Source organism: Puma concolor, chromosome C1 (assembly GCF_028749965.1).
Source record: "Puma concolor isolate L17-30 chromosome C1, mPumCon1.1.hap2, whole genome shotgun sequence".
Classification (NCBI taxonomy): Eukaryota; Metazoa; Chordata; class Mammalia; order Carnivora; family Felidae; genus Puma; species Puma concolor.
Window position 1 is genome coordinate 201,391,361 of NC_141674.1, and position 23,329 is coordinate 201,414,689.

General features: G+C 40.3%; 1 protein-coding gene across 13 annotated transcripts in view; it reads right to left on the reverse strand.

The window, feature by feature from the left end:
- Nucleotides 1-2,534: 2,534 nt before the first annotated feature.
- Nucleotides 2,535-23,329, reverse strand: part of FN1 (fibronectin 1) — a 71,056-nt gene continuing 50,261 nt past the window's right edge. For 2 of the 13 annotated variants that reach the window (XM_086719571.1, XM_086719567.1), the window contains 15 exons: nt 22,580-22,693; nt 21,471-21,740; nt 20,064-20,251; nt 18,759-18,846; nt 17,707-17,883; nt 16,866-16,955; nt 16,431-16,610; nt 15,229-15,318; nt 13,828-13,934; nt 12,552-12,690; nt 9,930-10,094; nt 7,947-8,072; nt 7,339-7,445; nt 3,882-3,989; nt 2,535-3,293 (listed from right to left, as the gene is read on the reverse strand). In XM_086719571.1, coding sequence (XP_086575697.1) covers nt 3,222-3,293; nt 3,882-3,989; nt 7,339-7,445; nt 7,947-8,072; nt 9,930-10,094; nt 12,552-12,690; nt 13,828-13,934; nt 15,229-15,318; nt 16,431-16,610; nt 16,866-16,955; nt 17,707-17,883; nt 18,759-18,846; nt 20,064-20,251; nt 21,471-21,740; nt 22,580-22,693 — 2,021 coding nt within the window. In that variant the 3' untranslated portion in view covers nt 2,535-3,221. Of the gene's footprint in view, nt 3,294-3,881; nt 3,990-7,338; nt 7,446-7,946; nt 8,073-9,929; nt 10,095-12,551; nt 12,691-13,827; nt 14,292-15,228; nt 15,319-16,430; nt 16,611-16,865; nt 16,956-17,706; nt 17,884-18,758; nt 18,847-20,063; nt 20,252-21,470; nt 21,741-22,579; nt 22,694-23,329 lie in introns of all 13 variants that reach the window. The other 11 variants (XM_086719566.1, XM_086719562.1, XM_086719564.1 and 8 more) reach the window with 6 other exon arrangements.

The window sequence follows — 23,329 nt, forward strand, 5'->3', positions numbered from 1 at the left end:
TTGTTTTTTTTTTAATGTTTATTTTACTTTTGAGAGAGAGAATAAGACAGAGCGCGAAAGAGTGCATGCACAGTGGGGGAGGGGCAGAGACAGAAGGAGAGAGAATCCCAAGCAGTCTCCACACTGGCAGCAGGGAGCCTGATACGGGGCTTCAACTCGCTTTCAATGGAACCGTGAGATCATGACCTGAGCCAAAGTTGGATGCTCAACTGACTGAGCTACCCAGGTGCCCCCAGGTTGGTCTTTTAATTATGCATTTTCAACCTGGTCTGTTTAAGACAGGTCTCAGGAAGAAGTATCATGAGTCAGTAAAAACTGTTTAAAGAACTTTGGAAATCCTCTTGGTTCTTGTTTTTGAATGATTTTTCTGAGAAATAGTAAAACAAAGTTTTACCATTCTTGCATTGTGATGCCAAAACATAAAAGGCCATTGAAATTTGTTTAATTTGTTCTGATTATTTGAATGTAGTTAACCGATTCACTATTGAAACAGTTTAATTTTAAAATTAATGTATTGCTCTTGAGAATCTAGCAGACATTTTGGAAAACGTGGTATTTTTAAATCTTAAATATGGAGCCTGTGGTTTTTTTTTACATATCAGTGTATAAGTTGTCAAGAGGCTTTGCTGTCCATTTAATCAATACAGTCCAAGTGGATTTACCTAAATTCACATTTGGGAAGATAGTTTTAGGTTGCAGATAGTGGTTCGAAGCACATTCTCAACTGATAGCTGCTCTTTGGTCATGTTTTAAAATATAAAGACTGTTAAGCGAGATGGAGTCGGGGTGTAGACCTTGACCCACGTGTTACCTGGGCTTCCTCTTCACATATGGAAATGGAGGGACCCGTGTGCATTCTCGTAGGTAGGCCTGCACCTTCAGTGGGACAATCCACTGCACAGTGTGCATAGATTTGTATCGAATCACATGTTCTCTTCAGCGATGAATGATGACAAACGAGAGAGTCACTTAATATCACCATGATCTGTTTCTTCTGTGATTTATCTCTCTCTCTCTTTTTTAAACGTATTCAGAGCTGCTGTCTTGGTCATTACTGGCCTAATAAAGCTGAAAGATGAGGAACGTTAAACAGAAACCTAGGGTTAGCTTCTATGTCCTGCTAAGGAAAACTGATCTGAGCTGCATTCTTTATAAAATTAGACTGTAAAACCTTGTCCCAGTGAGACACTAAATGTCAGGGCATTTTATAAACCATAAATCAATTCAGATGTGAGATGTTTTTTTTTAAACAAATGAACCCTGAGGAAATCTCTTTCTGTATTTAGTCTTAATATTCATTGGCAAGTATTTATTGAAATATTTTCTTCTGTTACTCAACAGTGTACAAAAAATGTTTTCCAAAGGCCCTTGGGTGGCTGTCGGTTAAGTGTCCAACTCTTGATTTCGGCTCAAGTCATGATCTCCTGTCATGATCTCACGGTTTCTGGAATTGAGCCCCGTGTCAGGCTCTGCGAGGACAGTGTGGAGCCTGCTTGAGATTCTTTCTCCCTCGCTCTCTGCCCCTCCCCCACTCGCGTGTGTGCATGCATGTTCTCTCTCTCTTTCAAATATAAACTTAAAAAAAATGTTTTCCATCTCTTGTATATTATGAATTACTAATTTTTAACTAATTAGAATTCAGCTGTTTCCAACACCATTATTTACTGTTTTGGATGCCAGATTCGATCTCAAAGTTTTGTTGTTTCCCCAAAGTTAAACTGAAAAGGAGATGTCCTCTGTAGGTCAGGAGTGTGCAAACTCTGTTCCCTGCTCTGCTGGGGCACCTCAAAAGTGTCAGCTGGCAGGAAGCAAGCAGAGCTGGGTTGAGGTTCTCCTATCACAGCATCTCCTTAAGACAGAACTCCTCTAGGATATACTGTTCAAGTAGTTTTAACATCACTGGCCTCCTTTTGTTTTCCTTGCAGGTAACCTCTTTGAATGGGTGTTTATTCAATGAAGGATGGCATGGAGAGGGGAGGGAAGGAAGAATGATAGTTGGAAAAAAACAACCAAAGGTTCTTTCAATCCCACTTCTGAAGAACCAGCTAGCAAGCTAAATAAATATTTGAGTCCACTGAAATCTGGTAAAGCAGAAATATAAAACTAGCTCCATTACTGAAGAGATGAAATGATAAGAATGAATCTGTTTTTGTAGTGACAGATTTAGAAAATTTTGTATGTAAATCGCCAAGGGGGAAGCTGTACACATCATTGGTTTTCCAATGTTTGCTGAATTGAAAAACAACATTAATTTAAAAAAAAAATTTTTTGTTTATTTCTGAGAGAGAGACAGAGCGTGAGTGGGGGAGGGGCAGAGAGAGAGAGGGAGACACAGAATCCCAAGCAGGCTCCAGGCTCTGAGCTGTCAGCACAGACCCCAACACGGGGCTCGAACTCATGAGCCATGAGATCGTGACCTGAATTGAAATCAGACACTTAACTGAGCCACCCAGGCGCCCCTGAAAAGGAACATCTGTGGGGATTCTTCTTTACCCCAAATTCCTTTATACAACATTCAAGCCACGACAGTCAAGTTGTGGAATGTAAATCTTTTATTAAACAGTTGTCTTTCCACAGTAGTAAAGCTTTGGCACAATACAGTATAAAAAATAATCACCAACCATAATTATACCAAATTCCTCTTATCAACTGCATACTAAGTGTCTTCAATACAATTTTTTCCATATAAAAATACTGGGAAAAATTGATAAATAACAGGTAAGAGAAAGATATTTCTAGACCATTACTAGAATCATTTGGAAAAGGTGAATACTGTGGATATTTTAAATATCACAGTTACAAGGACATGCCGTCCCTACAATACTGCAGGCCAGTTAAGTGGAAGCAGAAGTGTTTGGGTAACTTTCCTACTTAAAAATTTGAGAATATCATTTCAATACATTTTGTATGTCGGTTGGTGCCTATGCTTCCCTATTGATCCCAAACCAAATCACAAGTTAGAATCATTTCATTTAAAATACTGAGCGGTATTGAATACTTCGGAGCAGAACAGGCGATGTACTGCTTCCGTTTATGAGAAAAGTCTCAAAACACTCCCAGGGTGATGCTTGGAGAAGCTGTGAGTTGAGCTGAAGCTGGAGAAGTCACTCCAGAGCAAAGGGCTTAAGAAAGAAACTCTCTAAGATGGGGTCTGCTAACATCACTCCAGTTTGGATGGACCTTGGCAGAGAATCCATGCTTGTTTCTCTGGATTGAAAATATCACTCTCGGGAATCTTCTCTGTCAGCCTGTACATCTAAAGGCATGAAGCATTCAATTGGGCAGTTGACATTCTGTTAAAACAGAAAAGGAAAGAAAAAAAAAAAGCAGCATTCTGTTAAAATAGAAGAAAAATTTATAAAAAAAATCCTGTAAAGTTACAGAAAAAAGGTGGGGAGGATTTTATGACAACTACTTATAGATAGATGATTTTTAGCTTCAAGAACTTATCAATGTACCGGGCAATAGGAGATGTTTAAGAGTTTAATAAGTCTGAACCTAAATTATGTCATAGGGTACACACTCTTATGTGGATCCCGAGAAACTTAACAGAAGACCATGGGTGAGGAGAAGAAAAAAAAAAGAGGGAGGGAGCCAAAGCATAAGAGACTCTTAAAAACTGAGAACAAACCGAAGGTTGATGGGGGGTGGGAGGGAGGGGAGGGTGGGTGGTGGGTATTGAGGAGGGCACCTGTTGGGATGAGCACTGGGTATTGTTTGGAAACCAATTTGACAATAAATTTCATATTTAAAAAAAAGGTGTTTTTTAAAAATTAAAAATATTTGGTTCATTCAGAAGAAAGGTAGCTACAGAAAGAGACTCCCTACAAGGTGTCTAACTGCGTTTAGGGAAGAAACACTCGAGGTGCAGGTGCACGTACAGTGTTTGTTCTCTGGTGGTATCTCTGCGAGTACTGGTTGTAGTGGCCGGTGGAGCCTTCGTGACCGGGTTCAGCCCCTGGTCTTCGGCAGTTGTCACAGCGCCAGCCCTGAGAGAACACAGGCATGAAGTCAGATGGGGTTTATGATAACCTGGGAGCATCACAATTTAGGTCTTCCACGTTGGCAAAGTATAAGCTATAAGCGGTTAACCACTGAGGGAGCTTAGATGAGGATTTTATGCACTTACAACTTGTAGAATACATTTGGGCTTATTGCTTATATCTTATAATTGCCCCTGTCTACTTATGCTTTTCCTGAAATGTTCTCCCTTCTCTCCCTATTCAAACCCCACCCATCTGCTAAAAGTCATTCCGGTCCCAACTTCCCAAGTAAGCTTTCTGCACTAGAAGACAGAGAGGTTTTCCTAGAATCCTAGAGCTTTTTATTTTTTTTTAATTTTTTTTTCAACGTTTTTATTTATTTTTGGGACAGAGAGAGACAGAGCATGAACGGGGGAGGGGCAGAGAGAGAGGAAGACACAGAATCGGAAACAGGCTCCAGGCTCTGAGCCATCAGCCCAGAGCCTGACGCGGGGCTCGAACTCCCGGACCGCGAGATCGTGACCTGGCTGAAGTCGGACGCTCAACCGACTGCGCCACCCAGGCGCCCCTCCTAGAGCTTTTTAAAATGGACCTGCGATCACAGGGACAAACACCCTCATTTTGCCGATAAGGAAACTCAGGCCCAAAGAGTTACTTGCACAGAGCAAGTGGGAGAACCTGGTACTGAACTGCCGGTGGATTTGGGACTGCCACCCAGCTGCGTGACTCCTGGCCATCTCTATCTGTTGTCACTTCTTCCTAAATTTCCATGCCTAGTGTGCATTGTAGCCTTTCATCTGGCCAGACGCGGGATGAGAGATGGGAACAGGACGGAGCGGGGCCACTGAGACTCCTCCCTGAGAGTTTTGCTAGAAATGTTAGGGAACAGGTTCTTTTTCGTTGTTGCTCCTAAGCCTCTAGGTGATAAACATGGAGCTGACAGAGGTCATCTTTCTCACTATCAGCAGGAGTTTCTAGAAAACAAAGCCAATACAAAGGAACAAAGCATATGAGAGAGTGAGAGACTCTGAATGCCACTGCCGGAGCAGCTCTGAAGCTGGTCGATCCTGGACTCTTCAGCTTTGTGAGTCTTTTTTTTGCCTAAATCAGCTTGAGTTGAGCTTTCCTCTCATAACCAAAAGAACCTCAAATAATACAATCACTTTCTTCTACTGTCACTTAAATATTCCAGACATATTTCTCCATTAAAAAGTATATTCCCGGGGCGCCTGGATGGCTCAGTAGGTTAGGTATCTGACTCTTGATTTCGGCTCAGGTCATGATTTCACGGTTTGGGAGTTCGAGCTCCATGTTGGGCTCTGCGCTGGTGGTACAAAGCCTGCTTGGGATTGTCTCTCTCCCTCTCTCTCTGCCTCTCCCCTGCTCTCTCTCAATAAAACTTATAAAAAAGCATATTCCTCCTAATACCTAATACAGGTAAATACCTACTTACAGAATCACTGAATCTGGCTTCTACACACATAAAAATGTAACAGTTTCTACTGCTGTCTTTAGTGTTTCATTTAGCACTTTCTTTAGAACAGAACAGGTGTCACAAATGAAAGATTTCATGGGCGTAAATAATGAGGAGATGCTGAAGTGAGACCACAGTCTAAAAATTAACTTTCCATCACACATTTCTATACCAATCACTTACCAGAAATGCCTGAGTTCTATGATCACAGTCTTTGTTTAATGAGAGACAGTGAGCACCTCCACAGGTTCCCTCCATCAGAGGGAGGAGGTCAGAATACTTTCCATGAGCTCAGGTCCTCAGGTGGGGACAGAGGCAGACACCTGAAGACCCTTCCCTGCCTTTCTAAAAACCATTTTCATCATGTTCCTTTTCTTCTTGGGTACCTACAGTTGGCTAATACCAAAGGCATCAACCAGTGAATCTTACCCTAGGGTGGGGAGCAGACTCTTCATGTATCAGAATGTGAGGAGCTGTTGGAGAGGGTGTGTTTTCATTGAAAATAAAAGGAGTGTTATGTTTCATGGCTTGTGAGTTATAAGAACCATTTTATTTTGAAATTTCAAATAATATTAGAGAAAAGCACAGCATTTTCTATCATACTGAGGTAGAGCACAGACTAGAAATGGTTGAGGGGCCCCTGGGTGGCTCAGTTGGTTAAGTGTCTGACTCTTGATTTCGGCTCAGGTCACGACCTCACGGTTCGCGGGTTTGAGCCTGAGTCAGGCTGTGTATTGTCAGCATGAAGCCTGCTTGGGATTCTCTCCCTCTCTGTCCCTCCCCTGCGTGCACACACGCACATGCTCTCTGTCTCAATAAATAAAAGGAAATGGTTGAGAAGTTCCAGTTTAAATGATGGACTTCCAAGCCTTTCCATAAGTGGCTTCCCACTTCTTCTCATCTGATTTGTTACCATAAGACGCTCTGTAAGACGGGTGGCTCCCTGGACCCCACATATGCCAGCCCCTTCCCTTCTCAGGTGCTTTACTCTGGTCTCTCTGCTTCCTCCTCTTCCCTCAACCTATTTTAAACAATCTAGGGGCATCTGGGTGGCTCAGTCGGTTAGGCGTCTGACTCTTCATTTCGTCTCAGGTTTTGTGAGTTCGAGCCCCCACGCTGGGCTCTGTGCACTGACCACATGGAGCTTGCTTGGGATTCTCCCTCTCTCCCTCTTTCTCTGCCTCTCCCCACTCACACGCTCTCTCTCAGAATAAATAAATAAACCTAAAAAAACAAAAAAACGAAACATCCTAAACCCCAGCCAGTTCATGTTTCTCATTCCATGGAAACTTTCTTGCTGATTCCAGCCTACCTGGAAAGTATTTGTCAGACTCACTAAGAAACTTAATCAGCTTGACTTTCAGTGTGTGCTAATTTAATGTTTCCAAATATATCATGAAAAGCCAGGACCATTTCTCCTTCCCTTTGTCCCATATTCCTGAAGCACAGTGCTAGACCAACAGCAGGAATCTATTACTGGATTGAGAGAGGATACAAGAAAGTGGTAATTTCTTAGGTCCAGGATGTTATTCAGAATATTTCACAGCAATGCCACGGGGACACCTATCTATCAGAATGGATCTAGAGGCCCAGCGCTGTGCAGCATTTAACACTTTAATTTAAGATGAAGAATTGAGACAGCCCGAGAATAGTAGGTGTGAGAAGAAGGGCTGGGGCTGCCACGGAGGGGAGAGCTGGGAAGGGGTGTAGAGGGGCCTAACGTTGGCAGCTATGTGCCAACAGGAAATGAGGTATTTCTACTTTCATAACGGGCACTACCACACCTTTGTGTACAGCACACACACAGGAAGCTGACCTCTTAATCCCCAGTGCAGGAGCCCCCTCTTTGTCTTATTTAAATTAGAGGGAGGCTGGCCTTACCCGCTGGCCTCCGAAGCATGTGCAGGAGCAAATGGCACCAAGATATTCCTTCTGCCACTGTTCTCCTACATGGTATGTCTTCCCATCATCATAGCACGTTGCCTCATCTGCGTGGAGACACAAGTCAGAAGCTCATGTAAGATTGAGAATAATACAGACCTCACCTTCCTAAACAGGGTGGTTCTGTTTCTCTCCCAAATTTGCATCATCACAGCCGAAATCCTACATGTTTGTGAAAACCATTGTTAGGAGAGGTACTGCTGTATAGATCTTAGGGCAGCACTTCCAGAAACTAACTCTGATAAACTGGATAAGGTTCGTATTTTAAAAGTTGAATCTAAAGAACCATAAAGCTTTCTTGTAGTATTTCATTGCAGCTTATGGTCAAAATACTGAGGAAAAGTGCTCATGTGCCCTGTAATAACATTAAATCATGGCTCATTTTTGAAGCTTGTCTCCACTTTCCCAAATCAAAAGATTAACAAACCCACTGCTCACTCCTCAAGGAGACCTAAAGTCTCCAATCATTTCAGTGAATGAGAGCTGCAGCTCAGTAATAAAAGTGGGAGTGCTTAATAAGCCACTAAAAATGATGTGTGGCAACGTACGAGGATCACACTTGAATTCTCCTTTTCCATTTCCAAGACAGGTGCAGCTCATCATCTGGCCATTCTCCCCCTGACGATCCCACTTCTCTCCAATCTTGTAGTTCACGCCATTGTCATGGCACCATTCTGCAGGGTGGGGAAAGTCAGAGGCAGAGAGTTACCAGGGTGTTCTGACTCGCAAGACAGTGCGTGAGCTGGGACACGTCACAGGATTTCGAACGCCAGGCAACCTGGAAGGAGTGGCAAGAAAAGTTGAAAGTCATGATCTCCATGACAAACCAGTTTTGGGTTGGATTTAAAAATATTATCTTTACAGTTTCGCATTTTCTAGGATATTTTAAGACGCGATGTATTCCGCCAAAATCATGTCACAAGAATTGTCAGTGACCTTCATCTGCATTCTCACTCTTACGGTTTAAAATTACTGAAAACCAAAGTAGGATTTAAATAGTCTTTTGGGAATGGATCATAGATGAAAAGTCACTTTTTGGATTTGCAGAGAACCTGGATACAAAGTAGTTCTATTAACCAAAAAACAAAGCTCAGGTGGTTTCCACGAGTCACAGCCTGTTTCTTGTAAATGGAAAGGGTAAACGAATAGGCCTGTGTGTCAAAACAAAACAAAAACAAACAAAATGATAGATCACTGGTTATTATCCCTACAAACAAGGCTGCTTCTCAGGAGCATCTAAAAGTCACAGTACTATATCTTTACTACACATAAAAGGTGTCTTTAATCTCCAAAACAAAACGCACCTCAGAAGTGTGTATAACAGCATACCAGTTCTTCCCTTTTATCAAGTCGGTCACTCCTTACTTTGGCAATTACGACATATAAGCAAAGGACATGTGAGTTGGGCCAAAGCATCACATAAATCCTTATAGCTCCGCTCCCACAGTTGCGCCTAAGTACTTAGCTTGGTAATAAATATACAAACCTAAAATAGTTCAGTGTCAGAAATGAAGAGCCACCTAAATGATGCCAAATGCTAAAACCTCCAACTCCTACTAAACGGCATAGGGCACACCTGCTCCATCTTTCCATTTTCAGATGGTCAAGCACACCAGCCTGCATTGAAAAAATTAGTTGTCTTCATATGTTAGTCTGAATTAAACCACTTCACATTTTAGTCTGAAAATCTCTTAAAAATCTATTATGTTGGATTTCCCCAAATACAACTTCTGGATATGTCTTGTAGGAGGCTCGTTTATAAGCCATAATGGTTAACACCTATAGAAAGAAACCAACTGTCCATAATAATCACATCCCCTAAAAAAAAAAAATAAACGCAGAAATGAGAGTTTTGTAAATTCTAATGTTAAATCTCAAAGCATAATAAGTCATTTCTAGGATCATTTTAACTGGAAGTATAATCAAAAATATTACAATCTTTTTACAGTTTGAAACTCAAATATATTTCAAATGAAGTCGATTCTTAATTATGTAGAGATGAGTATCTGTTCTCTCTACATTACATGGCAAGATTCAAACTACCTGATGTGTGTACATGGGTGTGTAATACGAGGGTGTGTATGCGTGAGAGTGTGTATATATTATGATATGTGTATGTTTGGTGTGTGTTGAAAGAGAACATGAGCATAAATGTTCACCTCTGAGCTCACTCAACATTAAAGATTAAAAAAGATTTGGGATTCCTTCACATCTCTTCTATTCTTCATTAGACTTGGCTCCGGAGAATTTGACTTTAGTATCTTAACAGAAAATTTTTGTAAAAAAATCACATTATCATCACATATATATTCTTAATTAATAGTCATATTGCCCCATAACCCTGGAAATGAGGCAGGAGTCAACAAGTAAAATTTCCCATCATTTTTTATGATGCAAAATGTTACTTTGAGGCCAGCAGTCTCCCCTCATTTGCTTCATGTTTGGAAGAGCCCTTGTCTGCCAAACATGCTTGCTTGGCACACTGTGCTAACGCCTGGAACCGGAGGAGATGGACAAAGCAAGCTACTCACTAGATGAGTCACATCTGAAATGCCCACTGCCAAAGCCCAAGCACTGGCACGAGAGCTTAAAGCCAGATTCAGACAGCCGCTCCCACTCCTCTCCGACGGCATGATGAGAAACCGTGTAGGGGTCGAAGCACGAGTCACCTGTAGGTTGGTTTAGGCCTTGGTCGACTACATGAAGAAAAGGAGGAAAAAGAAAAAGAAAAGACATCTTATTGGTGGTTTTGGAGCATAAGGAGAAAACTGAATTACGGTTATAATGACTTAGTCTAAACCAGAAATCCCAGCAGCATTTAGAAACATGCCTCTGTTCTACCCAATGCATCAGCTGCTCTAACAGTGTTTAGATGCTGCCGGTGAACACTTGCCCAAGCACCTTAAAAGGAGCCCACATTTCATTTTTGCCATCACTTCTAAAAAATCCTCATTTCTGGCAAAACATGGAACACATCTCAAGGCATTTTAAGCTAGTTCAGAACCTGAGCGGGACGCAGAGGCTGGACTGTCTCTCCAGGAGTACCTGAGGGACCTTACGCTAGTTACTTTGCATTTCTCTGTCTTACTTCCCTCACCTGCAACACGGGGATACTAATAAAAATATATCTACCTGCTCAGGATCTTGTGAAGGAGATATTATAGCATGAATTCAAAGCACTGGTCCATTGCTAACACTTAGAAAGTGCTCAACAAGTAAAAAATATTAGAGAGCATCTTTTTCTTGTGCTTTTTATTTATTTATTTTAATGTTTATTTATTTTTGAGAGAGAGAGAGTGAGTGAGCAGGTGAGGGGCAGAGAGAGAGGGAGACACAGAATCTGAAGCAGGCTCCAGGCTCTGAGCTGTCAGCAAAGAGCCCGATGCGAGGATTGAACTCACAAACTGTGAGATCATGACCTGAGCTGAAGTCAGATGCTTAACTGACTGAGACACCCAGGTGCCCCTGAGAGCATCTTTTGCTTTTAATGCAAAAGTCTCAGGCATTCTTATATACCATTAGAATGCAATATTCACTTTTATTATTGCAGCCTTTGCTTTGCATAACTGTGCAAAAATAGTGCAAAAATCCTAGGTTCTGTACATTATTATCATAGTAGTAGGACTGTTTTACTTTAGCAATAAAATCAACTGTTTCAAATAAGAGAAAGCAAGGGATATGAACGACTCAGGAATGAGTAATGAGGTCTCTTCATGTTGCCTCAGATCTTGGTCTTTATGTTTTGAGAAAATTTAAAGTAATCTGTGCAAACAAAGCATGCTTCCAATGATTTTCTAAAAATTAAATAAACTAACTTCGGTGACTTTGAATCCCACCGGGTCTATTTCTTTTTATAGTGCAAACATCAAAATCTCAAAAGCAATAGATATTTCAAGTGGCTAATAGTTTAAAAGGCATCACCCTGGAAGAAACTAGAGTTTGAAAGAAACTAAGAAGTCTGACATGTCTAAAAGCCAGGAGAACCTGGCTAGAATGCAGAATACTGCTGCTGGGGATACTGGATTGGAAAGAGAAATGAAAGGAAACTGAACTGTTACTAGGGATTTCGGTAACCCTCCTAAAAATAGCCAGGAGTTAAAATTCCACCTGACTTAAGTTATGGAGATGGAATCTTAAAGAAAAAAAACAAAAATGATGTGGAAAAGCACAAAGACCTCTGTGCTTTTGAAAATTCCTTTCATGTGGCTCCCCACTAGTAAAACCACGCAAGGCAGAAGGCATGCATTACCATGGATACATAACACAACAAGCACAAAATGATCCCCCCACCAAATAGTCAACTGCTTAAATTCACAGACATTTATACACGTAAAGTAGCATGGTCATCTGTGTACTACTGTGTATTCGGCAGCTGACCCTGGAATAAAGCCCGTCCCTTGACAGGGATAGAATTTAGCACTCCCTGCTGATGTGGGATAGAGAACCCTCTGGTGGGAAGATGGAAGGTTCATGGTTTCGATTATTCCCTATCTCATGTTCCTTGGTGAATCTTCAGCTGATGCAGGTTGAAAAGGCAGGTGATACACTACTGGCTTAAAAGGACTTTGCAAGTGCTACAAAGAGATGTCGGTGACCGTTTAACCTCTATTTCAGCTTTGGGCCTATATAATCAGAAAAAGAAACTGAAATCACACTGGACTAAGGGAGCTCCTTGAACAGAAGGGGGCTATGTTGGCAGCATTTTACATGAGGAACAAAAACCAGCAGTCGCTAATGTTTGCAGATAGGGAATTTCCTTTACAGGTAATCAGTTCCAGTACTTAAAAATCCCTGAGGAGGCAGCAACATGGTGAGATGCAGAGGGCCTGGGAAAAGAGATCAGGAGACTTGTGCCCTGTATCAATTCAGATACTCACTGGCAGGTAGTCAAAATGTTGGACTAAATAATATTTGAGGTCCCTTCCAGGTCTATTATCATACACTGTTTGAAACTATTTGTAGATGCATTTTACAAAGATAGTTGGATATCATGAGGGAAAAATCATTGCATTTAAAGTTGCTCATTTACTTAATGGCATTACCTCCCAAAGTTAAAAGACAACAGCGATAAAGGAACATTCAGTCAAGAGAAAAAGGGTCTCTGGGGTAGTCCAGAGGGGAGCCTGTGCCCGAGTAACCAGGCATGCACGTACCAGAGTTGCCCACGGTAACGACCTCCTCCCGAACCTTGTGCCTCTTGTGGTCTTTCAGTGCCTCCACTATGATGTTGTAGGTGGCCCCTCTGGTGAGGCCTGTCAGGGTGGCACTGGCCGAAGTTCCAGGAACTCGGAACTGCAATTATCGGCACATCCAAAGTGACGGAAAGAGCGTTATGGTGAGGAATTCATGTGACTTGCCCTATTATCAGTAACCCGCGCTACGTAAATAAAGCAAACAAGGAAGGACGGTGGAAAGGTCTCAAACCAGCCGTAGAGAGAAATGGAACTTGGGGGAGAGGCCATCTTTTTTATTTGACCTGCCAAAAATCTACCCTCTGTGCTCCTTAGTTATCAGGAGCCCTCAGTAATTTAATAGGCAGGCTCCTCTTCGTCCTGCTGTAATCGCAGGTCTGTGTAAGCCCACTGGAAACCCTCACCACCCCATTTCACATAAAATGTGGACACTGTGCCATGAGGGAGATCTGTTCATCCTATGCAAGGTGGCATGTGACCCCCAGATGGGGGCCTTAAAGCGTTTTGGCAAATCCTCAAACTCATGTTTCTAAGCTCATGAAACTTTCACAGTGTGGTTAGTTTCTTTTGTTTTTGTTTTTGTTTTTGTTTTTTAACTCTTCCACTTTCTAAAAATAAGAACACAATAAAAATTGATACCAGCAAGACAAAGAACAAAAGTTTTAGAGAATCCATCGCTTGTAACAGCTGATATGCACGGCTTCACTTAAGTTCCTTCTCCTTAGACATATTGTAGATAATGGGATTCTTCATGGACAAACTATAAGGTGGCTATTTATTTATTTATAAAGATTTCATTTTTAAGTAATCTGTACACTCTACGTGAGGCTCGAACTCACGACCCCGAGATCAAGAGTCGCATACTCTTCCAACTGAGCCAGCCAGGTGTCCCAAGGATGGCATTTTAGCCCTTCTTGCACAAATGTAAGTTCAGGCAGAATATTGATCTGTCTTTTCTCAGGTAATTTTTTGTCCATATTACTAAGGAGACTCAAATGTGTGAGAATAATAGAAGTTATTTTATTTTCTCTACTAAACAAAAGCTAATGATACTTTTTGGCACATCCCCCAAAGTAAGGCATCCTGAGATTTTAAAAAGAAGAATCAGGGCTTAACGCCTGTCACCTTTCTAAAAGGTACTAGAAATAGAGCCACTTTATAGTTGAGCTCTGGTCACTTCAGTTACCTAGCTTACTTATTTCCAGGCAACTCAGAAGTAAAGAGGAAAAGCAATTACCTGTAAAGGTTCTTCGTCAATGCCAACGGGATGACATGAAATGATATACTCAGAGCTTTCTTGGAATGGGGTCCAAGAGATGGTTGTCTGAGAGAGAGCTTCTTGTCCTGTAGAGGCATTTGGATTGAGTCCCAGAACGTGAGGGTAGAGGTGATGGTCTACGTCTCCCCTGGGGACATGACCAACTTGGATCTCCTCATTTACATTCGGCGGATATGGTCTTGGCCTATGCCTTACAGGGGTGGCCGTTGTGGGCGGTGTGGTGCGCCTAAAACCATGCTCCTCAAAGATCATTTGTTGCCCAACACTGGGCTGCTGACCAGAAGTGCCAGGAAGCTGAATACCGTTTCCAGTGTCATACCCAGGGTTGATGAAAGGGGTCTTTTGAACTGTGGAGGGAACATCCAAGATCTCTGGTCCGTGAAGATTGGGGTGTGGAAGGGTTACCAGTTGGGGAAGCTCATCTAGCCAAGAGAGGTTAGAGCCAAAAAAGCAAAGCGTGTTAAGCTCCCAAAAGTAGCAGCAGTAGTCGTTATCAATTCAAGCAACAATGACTCTTTATCAATCTGATCAAAGCCCTTAGAAAATTAGCAGTTCTTAAATCACAAAACACTTTTTCCAAAAAGAAATCTTTATGATTTTTCTCAAAGATTTCTTTATAGTTTAGAATGAAAAAGCGTTTGTATGAGTTTATCATACACATAAAGCTTTGAACCGCTGAGCCCCATAGAAGCTGCTTCTGCTCAAATTAAGCCTAATGGAACTGAAATGTGCAGCCTTTTTTCTTCTTTTTTTCATTTGAGAATCATGTTATAAGGACTAGAATCCAGACTAATTATTTCAGCATCTGAAGTATGAGAATTCCAGAGGTTTGACTCAACAGTTTTTCATGAATTGAAATGATAAATATACATACATGTTTATTTCTAAACCTCTCCTATCAGCGTAAATATAGCATTTTCTTCAAATTAAACTGAAATTGGAATCATAAAGTTGAAAAAATTATTTAGCTCAAGTTTCAGAAACCAAATAATAAATAAAGACAAATAGGAAGGATTATTCTCCCTACTTTTTTTTTGTTTGTTTGTTTAACATTAACTTCAACAGAAGGTATAAAAGAAGAGCGGTAATAGCAACCTGCTTTTTACATTTTAATAACTGGCTTACATTTTTGAAAAGTGAATAGAAGGCTTTATATTGACTGGCTAAGAAAAAAAAAAACTGTTGCCGATTATGTTAGGTTATTCATGATATCAAAGAGCACAATATACATGCTAAGCTGTTTAAGAAACAATTTCCAGGAGAAAGGTATCAAAACCTCGAGAACCTTTTCACGGCAAAATTTATCACTTATAATTAGTTTTGTCTTGATTATCTTCCTACCCAGAAGGTGCCCTTTACCTGTCTTTTTCCTTCCAATCAGAGGCTCACTCTTCTGGTTGTTCTTGAGGGCAATGACTTGGATGGTATACTCGGTCCCTGGTTCCAGACCTGACGGAAGGACAGATCATCACATTAAAGTCTGTATGCTCAGCTAGCATCCTCTCTCTAGCTGGCCTTTGGCCTCCTGAAAAGTAAAACAGACTTCACCTTTTTCCTGCAAAACCCAAATACTCCACATAGGATGACCACTTGGCAAATTAATAATTTTCCTACCAAATCCGACACCTGAGTAAACATGTTTATGCTAATTTTTTGCGGGTATTCCTTTAACACATGGTCTTATTTGCCCTTTTGAATTCAAGAAAGTCTATCAGCATCATAAACCACTGGTGGAATACACATTTGGGGGAGATCACTGCAGATTGTATACATGAATCTACTTAGGCCTAATAACCAGATGGTCCTCAGTGACAGGATCAATGAAAAGTTAGACTATAGGTAAGTACTCTGTAAAAGAAAGCAGCCAATCTTTGTGTGGTCCCTGTAGGAAGTATCCAATTCAACTCCTTCCACATATGTTTCTATTTTCCTTCCTCCAAAGTCTCTAAAAAAGCAACATCTCTTTCTGGTTTCTCTGTGTTCCATAGTATTTTAAAATCCAGATGATATCCTGTACATAGTTTAAAATCTTAATCCCCTGGAACAAAAATAATACCAGAGGCTTATGATCTTTCCCACTGAAATGCACAACTCTTATTCTCCATTCCAGGCATTCTCCCCAATATGGGTAGTTGGGAATCACTTTGCCTCAAGACCTGGTCTGTGAAACTGGGCAATGAGGGCAATGGCAGGTGGCATTCTGGCAAGTCCTGTAAGATCATCAGATCTTTAGGGAGCTCATGGGAGGACAGGATCACAATTAGTTTCTTTTGAAAAATGTCTTTTTCTAGGACTGGACTGACAAGTATTTGGCAAACATACAGCCAATAAATCTAGTTATGCCATTATGACAGTATTAGAATTACTGCATTTTCATGAATTCCTGTATTTTCAGATGTTTTGAGCTCTACAGCTCTTCCACAGAGAATGCTTTTTGAAGGTACCAGAAACAGGGCTTCTTCTTCTCGTGATACAGCATCAAAGGCATAGTTGGGATCTGCTAAGTGCTTTGTGTGTCCTAGGGAGTCTGGAGGAAAACAGCAACATGGAAACCCCAATACCAGTAATAGTAGCCTCTGTGACACCAGGGCGAGGACGAGGGACCACTTCTCTGGGAGGGGACCCAGGTTTCTCATACTTGATGATGTAACCAGTAATCCTGGCACGGGGTGGCTGCCATGATACCAGCAAGGAGTTGGGTGTGGTGGCCAGGAAACGCAGATTGGATGGTGCATCAATGGCTAAAAGAAAACAAAATTAAGTCTCTAAGAAAGTGAGTAAGCAAGGAAATTATTCCCACACTCCTTTCCCTCCCTTATCAACAGACTTGAGAGAATCTGAGAGTTCTAGAACTATAAAAATGATTCACTTGTGATCTGCAATACAACGTCAGTCTCATTTTTATTTCTTAAGCTCACATCACTGATCACCTATAAGTTGATGGCATTTCTTCAGTAAAAAAGTAGTTACAAAAAAAAAAAAAAAAAAGTAGTTACCAGTGGAGGCATCGATGACCACAGGAGAGCTCCGAGCATTGTCATTCAGGGTGTATAAATAGATCTTGTAGTCCATGCCGGGTTGTAAACCTGTGATTTGTAAACAGATGCTTTTTATCTGATCTTAAATTTTTAGGAGAATTTTCAAACTCCTGTGTAATTTTCATAGTTCCTCTACCATCCCATACAGACCACGTTTGAGCAGTAAATTAGAGCGTGGCATGGGTGCTAATAAGAAACATATCTCAAAAGAAAATCACTGATGCACACAAAGATATTGGCTAAAATACATTTTAAAGTTAAAAAAATGCTATTAGAAGTGGTCGTCTTGGAGAATAAGGGGCGAGCACCTGCTGAGTGTGTTTTCTCTTATTGTACTCAGTCACTGGCTGGTAACCAGACCTAAATTGACCCAGATATTGAACATTCTCAGACTACCACTTTGATTTTTATGAAGTAGTGTTGTTTGCTTTTTAAAATTTAATTATGTTTTATAATCAATATTAATGTTACGAACTGTATGCCACTATTTAGTTTCTTTTGGTTTTAAGCATTATGTTATATATATTTTTTTATATAAGAAAGGATACATTGATGAAAGGTTAAATTTAATAAACGGAACTTGTGCCATTTCTTTGGCAAACATTAGACAAAATCAGGCATTCACAGAATACAATTATTTCTAATCATAGTATGAAAGTGAGTTTTTAAATATTATATCTGGATTATTGTAAAACACTGACAGTAAATTTAATCATTGCAAGTGGCAGAGTAACTGAGAAGCTAATTTATGTCGTGAATAGCAATCAACAAACATGATCAGTCCAGTGAGTTCCCTGACCTGTGATGGTGTAGCTTCTGACATCTGGCTTAATGGTTCTCTGAATTGGAGTCTGGCCGTTTGCCGGGATGGCATCAACTTGGAAGCCAGTGATTGTCTCAGTCTTGGTTCTCCAGCTGATGGTGATGGTGGTCTCCGTAGCATCAGTCACACGGGCCCTTCTTGGAGGGCTGACATCTGCACAAATCACAACTGGAGATTAGCGCCCGGCTGACTCATTTAGGTAAGGTTTTGATATTTTAAAATGTTTCTTTATTATACACCAGATATATCCATTTCTATGAATAACTAATAATGTGTAGATTTTCCCCTGCATCCAGAGAGAAAGGTTGACAGTAATTAGAAAGTATGAAAAGATTCACCTGTCATGCTTTTTTTTTTTGCAAAACTAAAAACCTTTGCAGATATTACCAGTGGTTTCTGAGTCTGATTTTACAGTATCTACAAATATCTTAGTAAGTATTAAAATTACTAATTTATTCTAACATAAAATATGGGTGGTAGGAGTTACAATGATATGGCCAGCCAGCAATAACATATATAGTATTGCTAGTATTTTGTCCTTTTTATAAGCCTTCATTTTTTTCTCTCAACATATGCAATGGAAACTGTATTTTATAGAATAGGAAATTTTGATACTTTATGCGATTTTTGAAAGAGCATACTATAAATTATTGATATGGCACAAAACTAGAATTTTGACCCAATTTTGTCCAATACTTATTGTACTGTTAAGGTACAGCAGAAGTCCATGTGTCTAGCCTCCACAGATTTATGAAGACAATTTCCAACAACTAGAGCATAAACTAAATGTAAGTCCTAGTTCATAACACTAACATTATCACATTTTGAAGTGATTCCATTTATGTGCCAGTACACCACTTTCTGGAGGGCATAAAAGGTGACTGTAGGCAGTCAAAAAGATGGGCAAGCAAATCAGTTTCCATATTGCGAATGCTTCTATGAATTTGGTGATCTAGAAAATCATTTACCATTCTTTCATTTTTGCTTATGCAGAATATCTGTCGACATTAAAATGCCTGATTACTCACTCTCCAGAGTAGTGACGACTCCCTGAGCTGGTCTGCTTGTCAAACTGTCCTTAAGGGCATAGACGCTCACTTCATATTTGGTGGCGACCTAGAAAGGAGGACACGGTAAGTTTTAGTAACGTGATCTACTGAAACCGAGGCATTTTCACTACAGCATTAGAAAAGCACAATGGTTATAAAAGAAAAAATAAACTAGCAAAACCCATAAATTCCTAGATGAGTTTTATTCCTGCACTGCAGATGATCAAAAGGACGTGTTAATTACATGAATTTTAAAAAATGTGCTTAAGGGTCAAGTTAAAGTAAGCTTTAACTTACATACTTACACTGATACAAAGCTGATACAAAGTGGGGAAAGCAGGTATTGGCCTATTTTTCTCCTTTATGATCTGACAGGTGCCAATCATGAATTTTTCTGACCACTGAGAGGCAGAAAGAACACTCTACTCTATCTCAGAACCCTCTTTCTGTCATTTCTCCTGAAACTGGCCTTATGTTAAGAAGTCCATCCATATCCTAGACTCCTGGCTAGTTTTCCACATGCTTATCTAGAAGGATTAAAAATGTTTCAATGAAGGGAGAGTCAGGCTGGATTGGTACACACTGGAGAATATTCCTTGCCAAGATAAAAGAGCTCAAAAAATGCATAACCAAAATGGATTTATGCATTCAACCTATGGATATATGAATTGCCCCCCTCAACACACACATACACACATACAATCTTTTAAAATAAACAGAATACATTTAAAGAGCTGTGCAATATCCAAAGCTGTTTATAAAATTCTGTCTGAGAGAGTCATCTGGAAAAGCTTACATCACTATAGATAATTCAGATACAGAATTACAAGAAAATTATTTGGTGGCAGAGGCACCAAAACACAATAGATTTATTATGATATTTTACCTCCACCACCTTAAAATGTGTAAGAGATGATTACAATTGATCCTTGTACAATGCAGGGGTTAGGGGTGCCAACCCCCCTGCCCAGTTGAAAATCTGTTTATAACATTTGACTGCCCCCCAAACTTGACTAGTAATAGCCCCCTATTGACCAGAAGCCTTACTGATAAGCAGTTGATCACCACATATTTTTGTATGGTATTTGCATTATATACTGTACTCTTATAATAAAGTAAGCTAGAGAAAAAGAATGTTATTAGTAAAATCATAAAGAAGAGAAAATAAATTTATAGTACTGTACTATAAAAAAATCAGCATATATAAGTGGACCCACACAGATCACATCTATATTGTTCAAGGGTCAACTTTATTTTATTCCCATGAAAAAGGGCACTGCATACCATGAGTCCTGATACAACCACAGATGAGCTGTCAGGAGCAAGGTTGATTTCTTTCATTGGTCCAGTCTTTTCCTTGGGGGTCACCCGCACTCGATATCCAGTGAGCTGAACATTGGGCGCTGTCCACTGGGCGGTCAGGCTTGTTGGTGTAACCTGGGTGAACTTCAGGTCGGTTGGTGCAGGAATGGCTGTCAGGATGGTCATTAATTAGAGGTTATATTATAGGAACCGGGGAAAAGGGAAATTAAAGTGAATTCCGAGAAGTATAGATTGTGCTTGTTTGGTGAGGTGGGTTCCCTGGTCAAGTCAAGATTCAGTATGAGAAAGTACAAGAAGGGATGCAAAATAAAGAAAATGTTTGCTGAAAAAAATGTGTTTTATATCCACCAATTCTCAGAATCACTGGAAACACTTGGAAAAATGCCAGAAGACTAAGGGACTTTGGGTTTGAAAAGTTGTTTTTTTTGTTTTGTTTTGTTTTGTTTTTTTTTGCTTTCCCTTAAAAAAATAAACATAAAAAAAAAAAAGTCAAGTTGGCTTATTCGCCATTAGGATTGATTTTCCATTTTATATGGAAAGATGAGCAATAGCCCTTTTCCCGGATAAGTCATTTTGTATGGAAAACCACTTCACAGAGTATTCCATCCCCAAAAGACAGAATTATGTCTTTATCCTCTTTATTTGAACCCCACAGCAGATAGTGCTGCTAAATTTGAAGTATTCTCTGTGGTACAGCATAAGAAGAAAATTGGCTCACAACAGAAGCAGAAAAGAGAAGCAAAGAGCAATAATACAGATAGTCACCTCCAAGGTTTATGGTGCCACACAGACACAAATTTAGCATTCCACTCTGCTTCAGAAACAAAGCACAAGCGGATAAAGTATAGTGGAAAGCATTTGCCCTAAACTGTTTCCGCTGTGTCTGACTCCCAAAACCTATAAGCAAATTGCGCACTCAGCACATGATATCTAACCAGAGAAGGAAGGTCTTACCTACGTGTTCTCAGAATCATGCTGCTAAGAAATAGCCCAGTTTGGGTTCCTTTTTTAGAGTAAGCTCTAGGATGCCAAACTCCTTTCCTTTATGCACGGTGAGTGTGACCACAGGGAATCCCGGTTTAAGAAATAATTCACAATTTTAGGACCATCTTCAGTTGTCTCACTTTATGGCCTTATTTATAAGCCAAGCCACTCTAAAACTTCCCTTTATGAGACTGTATCTGAATATCCCTTAAACTTTGTTGCTTATTACTATTCCTTTCTAAAGAGGGTCTTTCCTATTAGAGAGGCTGCTTTTTTTTTTTAACCCCCTTCCAGGGAATCAATAGCCCGAGAAAGTATAATTCATTCAGCAGGGCATAAAGCCACTGCTCCCGTGAGCACCCACTGGTGCAGTTACCGATATACCTGTGGACTGGGTTCCAATCAGGGGCTGGCTCTCCATATCATCGTGCAAGGCAACCACACTGACTGTGTACTCAGAACCCGGCCTGAGGCCTTGCAGCTCTGCTGTGTCTTCTTCACCATCAGGTGCAGGGAATAGCTCATGGATTCCATCCTCAGGGTTCGAGTAGGTCACCCTGTACCTGGAAACTTGCCCCTGTGGGCTTTCCCAAGCAATTTTGATGGAATCGACATCCACATCAGTGAATGCCAGTCCTTTAGGGCGATCAATGTCTGTTAGGCAAATTAATGGTAAGAGGTTATGTGAAAAGCAAGTTGTGAAATAAGCATTTTTACAACATGCAAAGCAGTTTTGCAGATACCATTTTCTCTGATGAATTAAATTCCAATGAACCCACTATTAAATGGAAAATTACTTGACACCTGAATAGGTTTTTTAGAAACTATTTAATGTTACATCACTTATCAAAACATAGGTGTATGTGAGACACATAGGCACCTGGTAAAATGTCCCCACAATGAGGATTTATTTCTATTAATTTTACGATATTGTAAAATTTGTTTTTTACAATTTGTTTTTTACAATTTGTTTTTGCAATGTGATGTTAGTCTCACAGACCTGAATTTTCTATACCTTGGAAGCGGTAAAGTTGATTTTCAATGTTAGAGTCAGATTATTACAACCTTTCTTTAACTCTTCTCTCCCCACTCTATTATTTACATTAATCGCTGGTCCAGACAGTTTTCCAAATGCTCCGAACACAATAGCTTCACGAAGCATGCCGCAATCAACTTTACCATCCAGTCGTAGAAAAATAGGTCCAGGCAAAATATTTTGTAGATTTGCTATATAGGCAAACAAGATTTTGCTGAGGCCATTTGAGCAAAAGAAATTCAAAGCACAGCAACTATGATAGCTCCACAAACTTCCTTCCCTATATGTTCATTGCTTGGCACCAAGAAGGAAAAATGTTTGTAAAGGGCTCAGCTCAAGATTCAAACTAACCAAGTTGGCTTTCTCTAGGTATAATCGCAAAAGACGTGCAGAGGGCATTCATTTGCCTAAGAACACAATTGACTTTGAAAATGGGAAATAAGCATTGGTTACATACTGGTTACTGCAGTTTGAACCAGAGGCTGACTCTCTCCGTTTCGATTCTGAGCGTAGACACTGACCACATACTCCACTGTGGGCTGCAAGCCTTCAATGGTCATTTCTGTTTGATCTGCAAAGGGAGTGAAAAGCAAATGCATCTATGTCATCCACTGTAAGGTCAGCTAAGTGACTTTCAGAGTTCCGTAATAAACGCACGGTGGCCCAGAATTTTCATTTGCAGAATTACCATGAAAACATGGATGAGTCAGATATGAATTTCCCTTGGACAAACATGTTCTTTGCTAATACAAACTGCCATACTGGAGTAAAGTCAAACTAAAGGAGACACTCTAAAATTTAATATGATGTCTCCAACAATGAAGGATGCTGCTCTTGGAAAAAAATGAAAATTAGCCTGACCTCAAGATACTACCTTGGGATCCCGATTTCACCAGCATTTTATATAAAAACAAAAACAAGAGTTAAAAGGATCTTAAAAAGTTAGGCCATCTCTCTCTTTGGTGTGCATGATAAACCCACAAAGATAGATCTAATCATGTAAGATGTTCACACCATCAAACAGAACTATGCGTGTAAAAGTAGAAACACACTTATCCTAAAAATGCTACCATGGAGGGAGTTTGTAACAATCTTGAGCCCTGAGTTCACAAATGGGGATCTCTGATGCATGATATGAAAATATATAGTACTTCAGACCTAGGTGGCCATTTATATTAAAAACCATATGGTGTGACTCTATTCTGTT